General features: G+C 39.9%; 2 protein-coding genes across 2 annotated transcripts in view; one reads left to right on the top strand and one right to left on the bottom strand.

Moving 5' to 3' along the window:
- LOC131462351 (LHFPL tetraspan subfamily member 6 protein) overlaps positions 1-1143 on the bottom strand; it is a 67365-nt gene extending 66222 nt beyond the window's left edge. Inside the window, exon 1 of the mRNA XM_058633470.1 lies at positions 780-1143. The gene's annotated coding sequence lies outside the window, so the exon portion shown is untranslated. The remainder of the gene's footprint in view (positions 1-779) is intronic.
- A 704-nt stretch (positions 1144-1847) lies between these two features.
- The window catches only part of cog6 (component of oligomeric golgi complex 6), a 34070-nt gene continuing 19589 nt past the window's right edge, over positions 1848-16328 (top strand). Inside the window, exons 1-5 of the mRNA XM_058633469.1 lie at positions 1848-2041; positions 3165-3308; positions 3744-3815; positions 4484-4542; positions 14598-14709. Of these exons, the coding sequence (XP_058489452.1) occupies positions 1913-2041; positions 3165-3308; positions 3744-3815; positions 4484-4542; positions 14598-14709 (516 nt within the window). The 5' untranslated portion in view covers positions 1848-1912. The remainder of the gene's footprint in view (positions 2042-3164; positions 3309-3743; positions 3816-4483; positions 4543-14597; positions 14710-16328) is intronic.

Genomic DNA, 16328 nt, shown 5'->3' with positions numbered 1-16328 from the left:
GCACCGTTGCTGTGTGGAGCACCCACAATTTCATTTTACCCTAATGTCCAATAGCACTAAAATTCTATTGTATTCTAAATAATATAATAGTAATACCAAATAATTTATACAGTAATGACAGAGTATTAGCTTAGTATCTTAAATCTTGACTATTGTGTTGGACATAAGGGAGGAGAAATTTCAACTTTCTAACAAAGTATTTATCTTTTTTTTTTTTAAATAAAAAACGTCATATAAAGTTATTACACCAATGGTAATTGTCATTACATGGTATTACTGAAAATACCATCCTCTTAAACATGATATTACCTATTTATTACAAGATTATTATCATATTGCTGCTGTACTATAAAGTTTTACCAGAAACTCAGACCAAGTAATGATCAACTCAAGTGTGACAAGCTGAGAAGTACAACTAATAATAATAAACATTACAGTTTAATCTTAAAGGCTGCAAATAAGTATATTTGTATTATTAGTTTTAATTGTATTGACTTGAAGTTTTATTTTAAAAAGGAGTGTGAAAATCAGGGATATAAACTTTAAAATGAGGTCACAATTTCCAAAAAAAAAAAAAAAAAACTACAGACAACACAGCCCAGTGCGACTAATGTAATCGGACTAAATTAAGTCCAATTAAAGCGGAATAAACATCCTATTGGTGCGTGTCAGTAGTGACCTGTGAGGAAAGACCCTGTTTCATCGCAGTGCTTCCACTGTCGGAATGTTAATCACATAAACGGAGCAAAGAAGGAGAAGAGGAGGAGGAGGAGGCTTACATGGTGAAGGAGCCCCGGAATGAGGTGAACATCTGCGGACTCCACAGCAAACTTTTCTCCTCCACAGACTCAGAAACACAACACACGAGAATCTCCTTCACACAACCAAAAAACCCAGTGAGAGTATAATCCGATCAAAGATCAATCACTTGCAGCTCCTGCTCCTGCTGCTGCTGATCATCAATATGTTGAACCAAAGCGGTGATCGATTATTATTCATTCAGTCCCGGACAGAGAGAGGGAGAGTGAGGGGACGCGCGGAGCTTCCCACACTGAGTGAACTGAAGAAGTCCACATTCCTGCTGAGAGAGAGGGAGAGAGAGCGAGAGAGAGAGAGAGAGAGGAGGGGGGCGAGTCCACGAAACACTCGTGGGACTGAGGGAGAGAGAGAGGGAGAGGGAGGAAGGGAGAGAGGGAGGCGGTGACCATCAATCACACAAGTCCCCGCCCAGAGGTTGGACTTGCTGCTTCTTTCCCCCCGTCTCAATTTTTTTTTTTCTTCAAAGAACTTTATTAATAATTGTTAATACAACAACGCTGTTATTGCTCGGGGTATATAAAAATAAGGATTACAAAATCTACAAAAAAGAAAAATACAGATAAATTAGAAGAATACACAATCATATACATATATACATATATTCTTCAGTTCATATATATGTTCTTTAATTGTAGTGCCATATTGAATGTGGAATGTTCCTAAAAATAAAAGAAGTTGTACAAAACCCCCAAGTAATTATAATTAAAAATATGAATAGATATATACAATAGGACAATAAAATGATAACTTATTTTTTTTTGCTGTCTTGAAGATAAAACATACTCTGTTTACTTAAGAGATTTAATACGACCATGCAGGATAATTGCACTTGAACTGTAAAACACACATAGTGTGCATATGAAATGTAATGTAATTGTACTGCTATGCTAAGCCTGTTAATTGAATAACCACTGTAATATTTCTAAGCAAACACATTACTAATCATCAGTGTTAAATTGTTTCTTCTCTTCATGTCATGCAGCGGAACCTTGTGTCGTTCCTACTCAGTAAATCGCCCGGACGTTGATTTCTGACGGACCAAAACATCTTCGAGGACAGTTGACGTGGAAGTGTTTGTTTGTGTACGTGAACGATGGCGGATCTTAAAGTAGAGATTCCCGCTGACAGCTCCATTCAGAATCCGAATGCTCAGACTCAGCCCAATAATCCGCTATCAAGGAAACTGAACAAAATCCTGGATACGAGGCTCGACAATGACAAGGTAAAACTGGAAGAGGTTTAGCTACCGGCTAGCCTGCTAGCTAACCTCTGAGCTAACTGCGTTCAGAATGAAGAAAACATGATTTCAGAAATATTTCCAACAAAATATTTAGATATTTATGTGTTGTTATGTGTGTAACAGGTTGCTGTATTTAATTATTATGTACAGCATGTACGCGGATGTTTAGTCTTATTTGTAGCATCAGCAGGAGCAGTTTACACTGCTAACACACACACACAGTTTACACTGCTAACACACAGATTTAGTTTGAATTCGATGTATCTCATTAGAAATATCGACAGCAGGGCTTCTTCTTCTTCTTCTTCTTCCACAGTGGACCATCTGCCTCCGTCTTGTCATCTCCCTTCTGTCCTCATACACCAACTGTCCTCAATGTCCTCCTTTACAACATCCATGAACCTTTTACTGTGGTCTTCCTCTTTTCCTCCTGCCTGGCAGCTCCATCTTCAACATCCTTTGAGCAATATAATCACTATCCCTCCTCTGCACGTAAACAAACCATCTCAGCCCTGCTTCTCTCTCACTTTATAACCAAACCATTCAACCTGAGCTGCCCTTCGAATATGCTCATTAATGTTTGACAGTTAATATAAATTAAAATAACTATTTAATTTACCACACAATAATTTAAATACATTCCATATATAGGCCGCCTCCCTGGTGTTGTCCAAGCCTGGTTAAGTTCACTTTCACTTGGGCTGGGTTAAGGTTAGCATTTGTCTCTACGGCCTTGTTCAAACTGCCAAAAAGAAATGACATTCATTTTTTAATGATTGTTTTTTTTTAAATTCTTGACAGAAAAAAATCACATCTGATTCAAAACACAGATGGAGGTGTTTTCAAAACAGGTTTCTGCATATGTGTCTTAGTTTGGACTGCCTGCTACAACACTGATAAGAATTCACTCTGAGTTTTCCTTGTATAACAGGGTTGCCCCATGAATTCACATAATTATCTTTCCTGCATTTGTATTGATATACAAATTGTATAAAGTGCTGTGTACAAAGGTGTGGAGCAAGCTCTAAATAAAGAACATTTGACATTGTCATAACACAGAGTAAAATAACTGTTCAATTCAAACATGTCCTGTATGTGTTTTCAGGAGATGCTGGAGGCTCTGAAGGCTCTGTCTGTCTTCTTCACTGAAAACAGTTTGCGCACCAGGAGAAATCTTCGTGGTGACATAGAGAGACGAAGCCTGTCAATCAATGAGGAGTTTGCACGACTTTTTAAAGAAGTAAAAGAGGTGAGGTGTAGCATTTCCAGAAAATACTTTTTTTGAGGAAGGGATGTTTATGTTGTATCTTTAATGGTCCTGGCATTTAAATAAAATGAAATCAATGAAATGTTTACAGCTCCTAGGTGACAGGCAACTAATAGTGGTCTTTACAAATATTAAAATGTCATTTAATTGCAGAAATGACATCATACATTTAAAATGGCCACGGTGTGTAGGATTTCTTTGAAATCATAAGGAAGTGGTTTGTCTAGACTTTGGTGGAGAACTGTATTGAAAAACCTATTTTAAGGAGGAAGCTTCTCAATGTTTGTTTGCAGCATTAGACTAATGTACCACATTTTGTCATTACAATGTCCAGATATCGGTATGAGCTTTTTTGATATACAGAGATGTAACTAGGTTTTCCTCACTTGTGCTTTAACATTTCACGTTTCTCCACAGGAGCTTGAAGGTGTTAATGAGGACGTCCAGGCCATGAGCACATGTTGTGAGGAAATGACAAACAGATTAAAGGTACAGCAAAAGTCTTCTTATATCTTTTTATCACTTGGAATCATTTTACAAAGCTAATCAGAGTTTTCATATAAGTAACTGAAGGTAGCATTCTGCTGTAGTCGTAGAATTGGTATGTTTGGTACAGTTCAGTTTGATACACCACGCAATTATTTGCATTTCCACATATACATTTTGAAAACTGTATCAAGGTAATCAACTTTGTGTTTTGGGTACCAAGCACAGTGTTCTGGCTCCGGAGTTAGGGGAAAATTGTTTTTCCATGCAACCTTCTCTCAAAAGAAGCTTGAAGTAGTAAAAAGAAGTATTCTTTATGTGATAAACAACCCAAAGGCAAGAAGAAAGAACCCGGGAATACTGTGTGTCCTCAATTGTTGCTCTTTGTTCACTGTGTCGTATTCTTCTGCTTTGTAAAATTTATTGGCGAGCTACACGGTGTCGAGCTGGTATGATGTTCAATTTATGTAGCTTTCACATATCACATAAATAGCTTATGTAATTTATGAATCTGGCACACACATTCAGTGGCTGTACTGTTCCGAACTGCACTGTGCCTGGTGGAAACGAGGCTTATGATGTTAATGACTTCATGCAAATGATAAATTAAATGTTTCTTAAAAGTATGATGTTTGCAAGCCATCCTAAAAAAAGTAACTTTTCTCCTACAGGCTGCAAAGGAGCAAACACAAGACCTCATTGTAAAAACCAACAAGCTGCAGGGAGAAAAGTGAGTAAAATCGTATGTGTATATGTCTGTGAAAACAAAGCAAATTACTTCTGACTCCTTTAACATTAAAATAATTACTTTTCATTGAATGTGCTGAGATCAGATACTCACAACGACTAGAACATTTACTTATTAACCAGTTTGTGTAATTTGATTGTTATAATTAAACTACAATAATGTTTTCGAAATGTTCAATTATCATTTTTTAGTCAAACCCAGTACCCAATAATGTACAACGATGTTCCTTCCTCCCATTTGATTAAATCAAACCAATGCTTGTGTGGAGTCTGGAAACTCACAATCAGAAGTTTCTAGCACACATTTCTCTGTGGCTGTAACTAAATTGTCACCAAAATGTTCAAGAAGATCACTTTAAACCTCTAAACTGGCATTTCAATATGTACGGGAGATACAAAAACAGAATTATCAGTAGAAAGTTCAAATTTACGACCTCCCCTTATCTGTTCCAAAACTACAAGTCATTTTGGGAGCCTATAAATACGTCGCTGATATGTATCTCCATCCAGTCCAAAGCCAGACACCGTCATTTCCCTGCCGTCAGTGTCTCATTTCCACAGAGAAATTACACCCTTTTGTCTTTTCAGGCAAGTTCCAGAGACAAATATCACTTTACTCAAAGCACAAGATAAGCTTTTATTATGCGGATGCTCTTCAGAAAGTGAGGCCTGGTTGAGCATGTAATCACTTCCTTGTTTGTATGAGGACATTTTTCCATTTCATTAGAACCAATACATTAAATTAAAAATAACATACTGATCATTTAAATTATTTCACAAATATACAGATGTAAACCTGCCAAATGAAAACACAGATGAAAAGTACTCGGTGTCTTCTCCTCCCTGTCAGATGTTGGAAAAAAAATTGGTGCAGGGAAGGAGGAGCTCTTTAATTTTGATGAGGAATGATCAATGATTCATGCGACTGATGATTATTTCTCTTGCACTCGTCTATTTGTATCAGGAGGGCAGCAATCATCTCTAATGTTTTATTTGTCATGTGGTTTGATGTTTGATGACCTTCGCTGCGCGTCAAGGTAGTTCCTGTTGACACTGCGCGATTACCGTGATCTCACCGAGGCCACGCTATTACAACAGGAGAACAGCCCATCTGTGTGTTTTTACACTTGAGTGTGTTTTGAAATTTGCTGACAACACACTTTCAGAGCCATGAGATATGCAGATTCAACGGATCTACAGCACCATGACACAAAATCGTGAGGACAGGGGGTGTCCCTCCATTTTGGCTACTCACTTATTCAAGACTCATGAAATCCTGATGGATGATGTTGTTTTTTTTCCCTTCCTTTTTTGTTTGACAGCTTGTCACTAAAATTAAAATAGGTGTCATCAGTCTCCGACATCGGCTGGCAGAGTGTTGACAGGGAAGTGGAAAAAAAAAATGAAACACCCACCCCGGTTCGCTGATAGCTGGGGGTTGGGGGATGTTGGGGTGGGGCTCATTACTAGCGTTTGTGGCGGCTGTGACCTGAGTGCTTAGTGACCTTGCAAGCGGACACGGAGGCAGCCACACGGACAAAGATAATGTAGATTTCTGGCAAAAGACACTGCTGACAGCTGTGATGTACCGCAGCAATTCCATGCTCTGCTGGCACAGCTTCAGGACTTCCTAACAAAAGGGTGACTTGGGAGGGGAGGGAAAGGTTTTGAATCAGAGAGTGGTGAAAGACACCGATGGGGGTAAATCTATCAGTGAACACTTGCAGGCAATGAATTAATAAAAGTCACATCGCTTTGTGCAGGGGTTTGTTTAAAAGTGGTCAGAGCTGTGACACGAACGTCCTTCTCACTGTCCGCCCTGCCACGCCGATGTCTCTTCGTAGTGGTCCGTGGGGACTTGCTGTCCGTCTGTGTGACATTTTCACTTGCAGTATCACACTGACCCCACAGCCAGATGGGACGGTGGCTGCATGCTGGGGTTTGACTTTGTCTTTAGCAAGTTTGTCTCAGATGAGCTGCCAGTTTGCACTTAAGACGTCCTCCAGACCAAGACCTTATCAACACGGAAACAGAACTTTCCCAGGACAATCTTTTTCTGTCTTGAAAAAGTCTGGAAATACAGCGCTTTCCTAGTCTTGATGACCACTCAACGCTGGTTTACGCTACAGTTTTGCCATTCACTCACACTTTCATACAGTGCATGTATGTGCGGCACTTTTGCTGTCACACATCTCTCATATGCAAAGCCGTCAGGTGCGATGTGTGGTTAGATGCACTGGCATCTAGACTAGCAGAGCTGGGAATGGAACCCACAACCTTCCAGTTGAAAGACAACTTGCTTTTTAAGAAATGTCTTCATACACATGAACCCCAACCCACCCCAGGTGGCTCTAAACCCTGTAGCATATATGCCAGGCCCATATGTGGCACTGTGATGCTGCCACAGAAAAACAGAGAATGACCATAAAGCTTACGCACTGTCTACAAACTCTAAACACAAGAAAAGAAGAAAGCAATAACAACAGGCTATGACATCACCATTGTCACGTTTGTGTCAATATTTTCAAACAACAATAAAATACAATATTTTTGAATGATTAAATTGATATTTTTTTTGCTTCTTAAAAAGTGTTGTTTGAAACTATTGACACAAACCTAATTCCATATTTCTCAAAGTTGTGTTGAAAAAAATGCAAGGGCGGTGTTCACTCAGGATTAAATTATTTATGTGGATAAAAAAAAACCTATACAAAACCCATTGTCTTCTCAGTTAAGTCTATTTCAGGTTACTGTCCTCTGCAGTTGTGCGGCTGTTGACACTTACAGCAGCATCATCTCAGAGTTTATACTGATAGAGCAGCTCTAAGAGTCAATTTCAAGGCTGTGCAGATGCTCCTGATGAGTATTTACCCGTCAGAGCAGACCTGACATGTACTGTTTGCTATGTTACCTGCCAGCGGTAGTATCATTATCATCTTTAATGAAACTGAAGGGAACAGCAGATTGCTCACATTGTGCAGAAGCAGGAAGCTGAAGAGGAGTGGACGGGCTGTGTTTGTCCTCCGGCTTTCAGACACGCTGTTCTTTTGTCTGGGGGTTCGCTGTTGTCATCGAGACAACTAAGTAGGTGTTGTGTGTTGTTCCACAGTGAAACGTAATGCTACCCACCTGTCCCCGCACCGTGTCCCCTTTGCAGTCGCGTGACATGTTATTATCATGCTGAACAAGTTGAGACGAATCGCAGAACACGTGTCTCTTTGACCCCTCATGTGCAGCTTGAACTGAAAGGCTTGGACTGTTCGTTTCTCTGGTGATTGGCCGCATGCCAAAGTGCAATGTAGAGAAGTTTTGTAACTAAGATTTACATCTTGCTTTTGGCGTGTGGCGTGCAGCTACACATCCCCCACCCCAGTAATTTCCTGTAGCATATGATGAATGATCAGACACGGAAAAAAAAAAAAAATGCTGCGTTTCATTCAAGCTACCTTTCACTCAAAGGAAATGTTCTCCGTATGATTTCTGTGTAGGTCATTAACAAATCAAAAGCTCTCGAAAAGCCCTTGAGAGGACGACCGAGGACGTCAAAGGGCTGACGAGCGATGTAAATGAACACTTGATTAGCACTCGGCTGGCTGTTAATGAGGGGTACGGCTGTGAGTTTGCCTTTGTTGTCATGTGATGTGACTGGCTGCGGCCGCACTCTGTGATCAGCGGCGTGTGGATAACGGGTTTGCGAGTGCCAAATTTTCACCCACTTCTTTGAAACGGCCTCTAATAGATTTTAGTGGATGGTTCACTCGGATTGTTTACATCTTATAAGCATGGAAGACTGATTATCAGTCAGTTTGCGCACAAAAAAATTCACTGAGTAGAGTCACCCGCTGATTTAAGAGAATACAGGTCTCGGCCACACTTGCATTGGCTTCACTTTCCGGACCGGAAAAATCCATCCATTATTTATAAGGCGGCTGCATTCATACTACTCGGATTTTGTTTTAAAACGCATAAATTCTCTCCGACATACGCCTGCTTGTCAAAACAACCTTGGAAGATTTAGAGCTCTGAAATGGATACGTTTGAAAATCACAGGTGACTCCACTTGAGTTAAAAAGAAAAACAAAACAGACACCTTTGGACAGATTCACTTCCTGACTCTTATCAGCCGTGACTCAACTATCAGCTGTGAATGAAAAGCGGCTGTTAACACTTTCAGTTTCAGATTCACCTCATTCAAAAAAATCCCTGCTCTTTCTCTCCTTCACTGTTGTTTCTTGGCAGTCGTATTTGCTTAAAGTTGGGCTTATCCATACGGAAACACCACTTTCCCTGCACCATTTCCTTCTTTTTAGATCTCAAAAACATGGCATTGTTTCAAGAAATGTCTTTATACACACAAACCACACAGAATGACTCTTAACACTGTAGTAGATAAACCAGGCCTGTATGTGGCGCTGTAACACTGCTACATAAATGCAGATGAAACTGTGGAACATGTGGCCAAAGTTTGCACGCTATATACAAACTCAAAACACACGAAGAAGATGGTGATGACAGAGGGCTAGAGGTGGGATTTGACAACTTTTTTCCCAAAGTTGTGTATTGGTTGTATACACAAAGATGCATGGGTGACATGTTTTCAGTCAAGAATAGCATTTTAGGGCTCCCAAAATGCTGGTTCCACAAGGATAAAACGCTGATCCAAAACAAAACTGAAAATGGCAGATTCTCCCTAAACTCATTCTTGTGTTTACAGATTTTAGAATCGGCTTCTGTTTCACTTTAGGTGTTTTGAGCCTCTTTCACACCAAAATTACTGTGCAACATTACGTGGCCCCCGACTTATGTAACTCTGCACACGTTGGACATTCTTCAAGACAAGTTTTCATCATTGTGTTCATTTTCCTTTCAACCGCTCTCCCCGTGTCTCCACCGCTCGCCTCTACATCGTGACGCTGCCGCACTCCTTTGAGCACGTTGCCTCTCTCTGGTATTCAGTAATTGTGGTCTGGAAAAGAATGTGTCATGTCCTGACAGTGCTGGAGACAACACTCATCATTCCCTCGCTCTCCTTTGCCCAGCTCCAACACGCCTCACTTTTTTTTTCTTCTCACAGGCCTGTCTCTCTGTTGTGATTTACATCTCGTAAGATCAGGTCTGTCATTCTTGGCCGACGCGTGAAAAACCTTTTGCAAAGGTTGCCATGTGAGTTTCGGTATGTTTTCTCTGCCGGCGTCTGAAGTTCAACATGTCCACTAAAGGACAAATGAATCAATATCAAGACTGGGGATTACTGCTGCTTCAAAATTAAACTCACGGAGCAATATTTCTGACACAGGATGCTGAGTAAATTATGTAGCTGCGAGTCGGGAGGTTTAAATCATTTCAGAAGTTTCTCTTACAAACACTTAAGTTGCATCACTGCAGTCTCGTAAACCCAGTGACCACAGCTCAGTTTGAGGCCACCAGCTGTCGGCGTCTATAGTTTTAAATGCTTCATGAATGACATTCCAAGATACGGTATGTTAAATGTTACCGATAAGGTAAGGTCTATGAAGCTTTTAAGCCTATTAGGAGCCACGGGTGTCCAATCAAATTTATGTCCCGTCAAATTGGTACGTGGGACCTTTTTGTCCACGGTTGCTGTGTTGTGCATGTGTGTTCCTCCTCCCCGCCTTTCATTTCTCCGCAGCTTTAAATGACGAAATTCCTCAAGTTGAACTCCATTGAACCAATGATCCGGTGAAACTTTTGTAAAAAGTTTGCTGCATTGATTTGCATATTAGTGATAAAATCTCCCTTTCTTGAGACAACTGTGTCTCATCTCCCTCCAGCTTCACAGGATCTGTATTCGTTCTCATGCCGGTATGAATAGATTGCTTGTTAGAATGGAAGTAGATTCTCCCATTCATGCATCCCTGGGTTTAATTAATGGCCTCATTAGTGTAGCTTGTTAATAATATATCATTGTAATAGTGTTGACACATCAGGTATGTGAATGGCCGCTTGTTTTAATTCATTGTCTATTGAGAGCGTGTATGAGGGAATTTACCAGGCAATTTTCAGTGTTCCCTCCTTTGTGGGATTTGATTTACATCTAATCTGGTCGCATGCCTTCAAGGTTTGGCGATGACAGGTACTTCCTGAACACGGTCAATTGAACATAGGCACGGTGACTTCCTGGTTTTCCAGTAAGCAAGCCTTAATATTTCTTGTTAAGATGCCGAGATTCTGTAATTGTGCACAGAGGGATGCAGCAGTTCTCCCTCGGGACTCTGAAATTCAAATGCCTCTTTCATTATAGGCCACATTTAATCCCTCAGGGCTAACTACTAACTAATCTATATCGGAAACTGAATAGCTAAATTCCCCCTTAACAACAATTGACTAGAAGTTAAGGAGCTGGCTTATATTTGAAGTGCTGCTCCAAGTCAGTTGTTTTATTTTGACTGCACTGAATGACTGTCAGCAAGAAAGTTGGCAGAGAACGTGCAGCCACACACTGTCACTGTTCTTCTACTGACAACAACTTCCTGTGTTTTAGTGGTGGAGCTTGAATAAAAAGGGCACCATTAGGGCGTGGAATGTATTGACATACTGTGGTATGTGATTGGAGTGGAGTTGAGGAATTTTGACCGGAGTGTGTAGAAAACGAAACGGCAATCAAATAATCCATCCATCTTCTACCGCTTTATCCTCCACATGAGGGTCGTGGCCAGCGCTGTGCCAATCTCAGCTGACATAGGTCGATGGAGACATAGAGACAAACAACAATCCACCCTCACACTCACATCTATGGTCAGATTAGAGTGTCCAATTTGTCTAATCCCCAAATCTGCATGTTTTTGGACTGTGGGAGGAAACCGGTGAACCCAGAGAAAACCCACACACACACACGGGAGAATATGCAAACTCCATGCAGGAAGACCATTGTTCAAATCGGGTCGGCTACAATATAATAGTCAGTCAGTCATCATCTACCGCTTTATCCTCCGCCAGAGGGTCGCGGGGGGTGCTGTGCCAATCTCAGCTACATCGGGCGATAGGCGGGGTACACCCTGGACAGTTCGCCAGTCCATCGCAGGGCCACACACAGATAGAGACAAACAACCATTCACTCTCACACTCACTCCTATGGTCAATTTGGAGTGTCCAATTTACCTATCCCCACATTGCATGTTTTTGGACTGTGGGAGGAAGCCGGAGTACCCGGAGAGAACCCACACACACGGGGAGAACATGCAAACTCCATGCAGAAAGGCCCATGTTCCAACCGGGGCTCAAACCCGGGTCTTCTCGCTGCAAGGCGAGAGTGCTAACCACTACACCACCGTGTGGCCCCAATATAATAGTAAAAAATGAATAAAATAATATTATGTCACCTTATCTTAGTCCATCTAATGTCATTAAACCAGTGTGTGAAGTATATGTGAGGAAGAGGAGGTTATTTTATTGGGAATAAATCTGCCTCCTGTGAAAAGTCTGTAGCTGATTTTGCTCGACATAGTTACACCTCTGTAGTTTAACGTTGGTGATAATGGTGTTACTTCGACAGTATTTTCTCTGGTAGTACTCCTGAGTGGTACTTGTCATAATTTTACGTAGATATATTACTGTTGTCTCTCCACCGAGTGGAGATTATTGTCACTCCTTACAAATGAAATGCCAAATTCTTGTGATGAAGTCATTTTTTAAAAAAGGTATGCTGTTCAAAACCCCTCAGGGCTGAGATACAGTACAGCCAGGCTCCCTGCCTCTTTTTTTTTGTGTGTGTTGCAACAAAATTTTACTTTAACGAAACTCAAAGACTCCCCAAGGTCCTGAGTGTGAGAGGCTCAGTGAGTTGTGCAGAGAAATACTAAATCATAGAACCCTCCAGCAGATTTACAACCCTTTACTTTCAGCCGACCAAGCACTGGTAATGGCTGAATGAGAGACAATGGTCAGATAATGTCGGGTTCTTCTCCTCCAACCAAAACAAGCTGGTGATTTACTGATCCTGCCGTGCCTTCACGTAGAGGGAGGGAATGTAGATGAGGTGGTTCGCACGGAGAGATGGGGACAGAGGGAGGACTCGCTGTTGTTCTGCTATCCCATGACAGAGTTCCCTGTCTGACTGAGGCGGTTGCCATGGCCACAATTGTGTGGTGACATTAATAGTGACACTGATAGAGATCACTCAGCTGTTATTGAGAGTGACAAAAGCCGCAGTATCCGGCTCTGTATTCTCTTTGTTTCTCTCGTTGGCCTCTCTCTCTCTCCCTCTCTCCATTTTTCTCTCTCTCTCTCTCTCTCTGTACTTCATGCTGCACATGATATCTCCACTCAACCCTGTCCCACCCTGTTGTCAGTCACTCCCAGTTCCCTCTGAGCCACCCACCTGGGCGGCGTGTGAGGAGCATGACTGCCATCTGCTGTAGGACTGTGGACAGCACATCTTGTTGACAACATGCTTTGTTTTTTGAAGTTAGGACAGGAACCATCCATTATCTATACCGCTTATCCTTTGATTGTCACGAGTAGAGCTGGAGCCAGCTGACATTTGGCACAAGCCAAAGTACACCCTGGACATGTTTACCAGCCTGTTATCAAAGAGCTAATATACACGGATAAACAACTGTTCACTCTCACATTCACACCTACAGTTACAGTCTTGATTAGGGCTGCAACGATTATTCATCGATGACTAAAGTATTATATTCAAGTTTTAAGAATTTCCAGCTTCTTAAATGTGAATATTTTCTGGTTTCTTTGCTCCGCATAACAAAAGAAATCATACTCAATAGTTTTGGTTTGGGGAGAAAACAAGTAATTGAGAAGATTATAATTTCCAGGTTTGGTAAACACTAATCAACGTTTTTCAAAATGTTCTGGTATTTTACGGACAAAAACAAATAGTTGATTAATCAAGAAAATAATGAATTTTTTGGTAACATTCATATAGAAAGTAAACATAATTACAGCAAGATTATTTAACACAATTATGCCAATAGCCGACAAAGGAATAGGCTGAAGCACCACAAGGAAAAACCAAGAAAATCCGAAAAGTAAAGAAAATACATAACATTACACTTACAATTATTGTACTAGTCTTTCAATTTGTATTGCAAGCTGTAATTATTTTTACATTTCAGACTTTTTTTGAACCCCAAAAGAGTTGAATTTGTTCCATAACTTTACTTCCAAAACTGACACACATCTGTTTTTAAAGGAATACTTTACCGTTTGCATTTAGTTGAGAAATATCTTCATTCTTTTCTTTGCTAAGTACCCACCAGTGACACTTGGTCTTGTTAGCTTAACTGTTAGCAAAGATGGCGGACACATACCAGTGGGTTTTAAAAGTGTGGAATTAGCGTTGCAGTTTCAAGCCTCACGACCAAGGCTCGGACCAAGTGTCACTGGTGGGCACGTAACAAAAAAGAAGATATTTCTCGACTCAGGGGAAACTGAGGTTGGGAAGCCTATTCTAGTAATACAATACTAGTGTTTCCCCAAATGCCGACACAGTATGACATATAAGGCGTTACAAGTGAACAATACAATATCCTGAGGTAGTTTTTATTCAATAAATCAGTTGTTTTATAAAGAAAAGCAATAGTTAATCGACAGATTCAGCCCTAGTCTTTATTATTATAATATCATGTGCATCTATATGGTCTGTGGAATCACGCAGACATGGGTCGAACCTGCAAACTTCACAGAGAAAGGGATATGAACCCTCGATGGCACGAATCACTGCACCACTGTGCAGCCGTTTGAACAAGAGCACGTCATTTTATTCCATTTTTCAACACTGACAGAGAGTTAATGTTATTTGCACAGTTGGGGGAAAAGACAAGGGAATAACAAGACAGTGATATAAAACTGAGGGATGAAAGACTGAAGGAAAAGAAAATGTGACAATAAAGACTTGTGACAATAAAGTCCATTAGGGCCTTGAAGAGGCACAAATCATCATGACAGCACAGCTGGCAAAAAATATTTCAGGGAGAAAACAATGCATTTTATGAAACAAAGATACTAAAGGGGGACAATGACAAGCAACATGACAACGATGTGTATCTCTGTTCCCCTCAGTCACCGCCTGGAGGTGAGAGCTCAGGTTGCTCAGGCTTTTCTTGCCAAGTTCCAGTTATCTCATGAGGAGATGGCCACACTGCGAGGAGCTCGAGATGCTCCTGTTACTGAGGTAATTCTATCATAATAAACACTAGTTTGCATTCATGAAATCATGTTAACAACCCCACTGCCACATTTAGATTTTTATAACATGCTTTGCAGTCCATTCTAACATTCTGAGCACATTCATATCATGTATAATGTCTGTAATGCGACTCCTTTGGTTGGGATGACAACGATTTTTACTCACAACTGAATTGAGTCAAAACAAATCTTCATCTTTAATGTATAACATATATTGGTATTTCATTTTATTAACACACTGTGACACAGATGTGTATATAATTCTTATTCTTCTCTTTTATTACTCTAGTTTTTGTATAGTTATATGAGTCTCTGGTTATTTTTCTATTCATAGTTGTAGTAGTAGCTGTGAGCAAACCCAATTTCACTCCAGGGATTAATAAACTGCATCTGATTCTGATGACAAATAGGCTTCTTTGGTAGCATTATTTTGTTACAGCTGTTTCTTTTTACTGCAGTCCAAAAGGAAAACTGAAAACGTCGTCCTGTGTGTTGTTTTACTTCAGTTAACCACTCCATGACAGTTTTTTGAGCAAAGTGACACATGATTTAGCTGCATATTTACTGCTGTAAGGAAACCTGATATTTTCCTTTTTTTTTATATATATATATATATATATATTACTGCTATCACTCAGTGGCCTTTTGGTTTCAGCGAGAAGAATCTGACTTTTTTCCAATTCTCTTAAAAACACATTCATGAGATTATAAGTTATGTCATCACTGAAGGACATAAATTTGACTTAATCACTGAAACAAAGAGTTTTATATTACTGAGAAATTTAATTCACAGTTTTTAACAGTGTGAATTAGCAAATTGCAAAGGCTGCCAATTTGGTTATTTATATAGTATTTGATGCTGCATATCTGACCGAGGGGTTAGAGTCATTCTTGCATTAGAATACAGAGTAGTTAAAGTTTTGTTGATGCATCGTCTTTAAATAATAATAACAATAACTTTGATTTATAAAGCGCCTTTCATGAAACCCAAGGTCACTGTACATGTAGAAAAAAGACAAATCAGACCAAAAATACAGACAAGCAAACAATCAGGTGGCAAAACAAGCAAGTGTCACCTCAACACTGATTTAAACGACTCCAGAGTTGGTGCCTGGCGAATAGCCAGAGAGAGTGAGTTCCAGATTTGTTTTAAATCCATTACAGCTTGAATATTCAACCGAAGTCGTAAAAAAATCGCAAATACATATAATCTACAAATCCTTCAGCCCTACTACTAATCATGGTCAAAGCAATTAATTTAAAAAATATGTGCATGTATTTGTATGAAAACATAATTTTGTATATCATGTAACACCATCTTTATCTTTATATCAAGATTATAATGTGTCGGTAGTTTTTTTTACTTGACACTAGAAAAAAAAAAGTACTTTAACATGCATATAGTTTTTTTTCATTAAAAGGAATGGTAGGGAAGAGTATTAGGGTCAAATTTAATCTCAGAATTCTGACTTTAATCTCAAAATGTCTTTTTTCTCAGAATTCTGACTGTTTTCTCAGAATTCTGACTTTAATCTCAGAATTCTGACTTTAATCTCTAATCTCAGAATTCTGACTTTAATCTCAGAATTCTGACTTTAATCTCTG

The sequence above is a fragment of the Solea solea genome, chromosome 7 (assembly GCF_958295425.1).
Source record: "Solea solea chromosome 7, fSolSol10.1, whole genome shotgun sequence".
NCBI classification, from domain to species: Eukaryota; Metazoa; Chordata; class Actinopteri; order Pleuronectiformes; family Soleidae; genus Solea; species Solea solea.
Note: the sequence above shows the minus strand (reverse complement) of the source record. Positions and strands in the feature narration are given on the sequence as shown.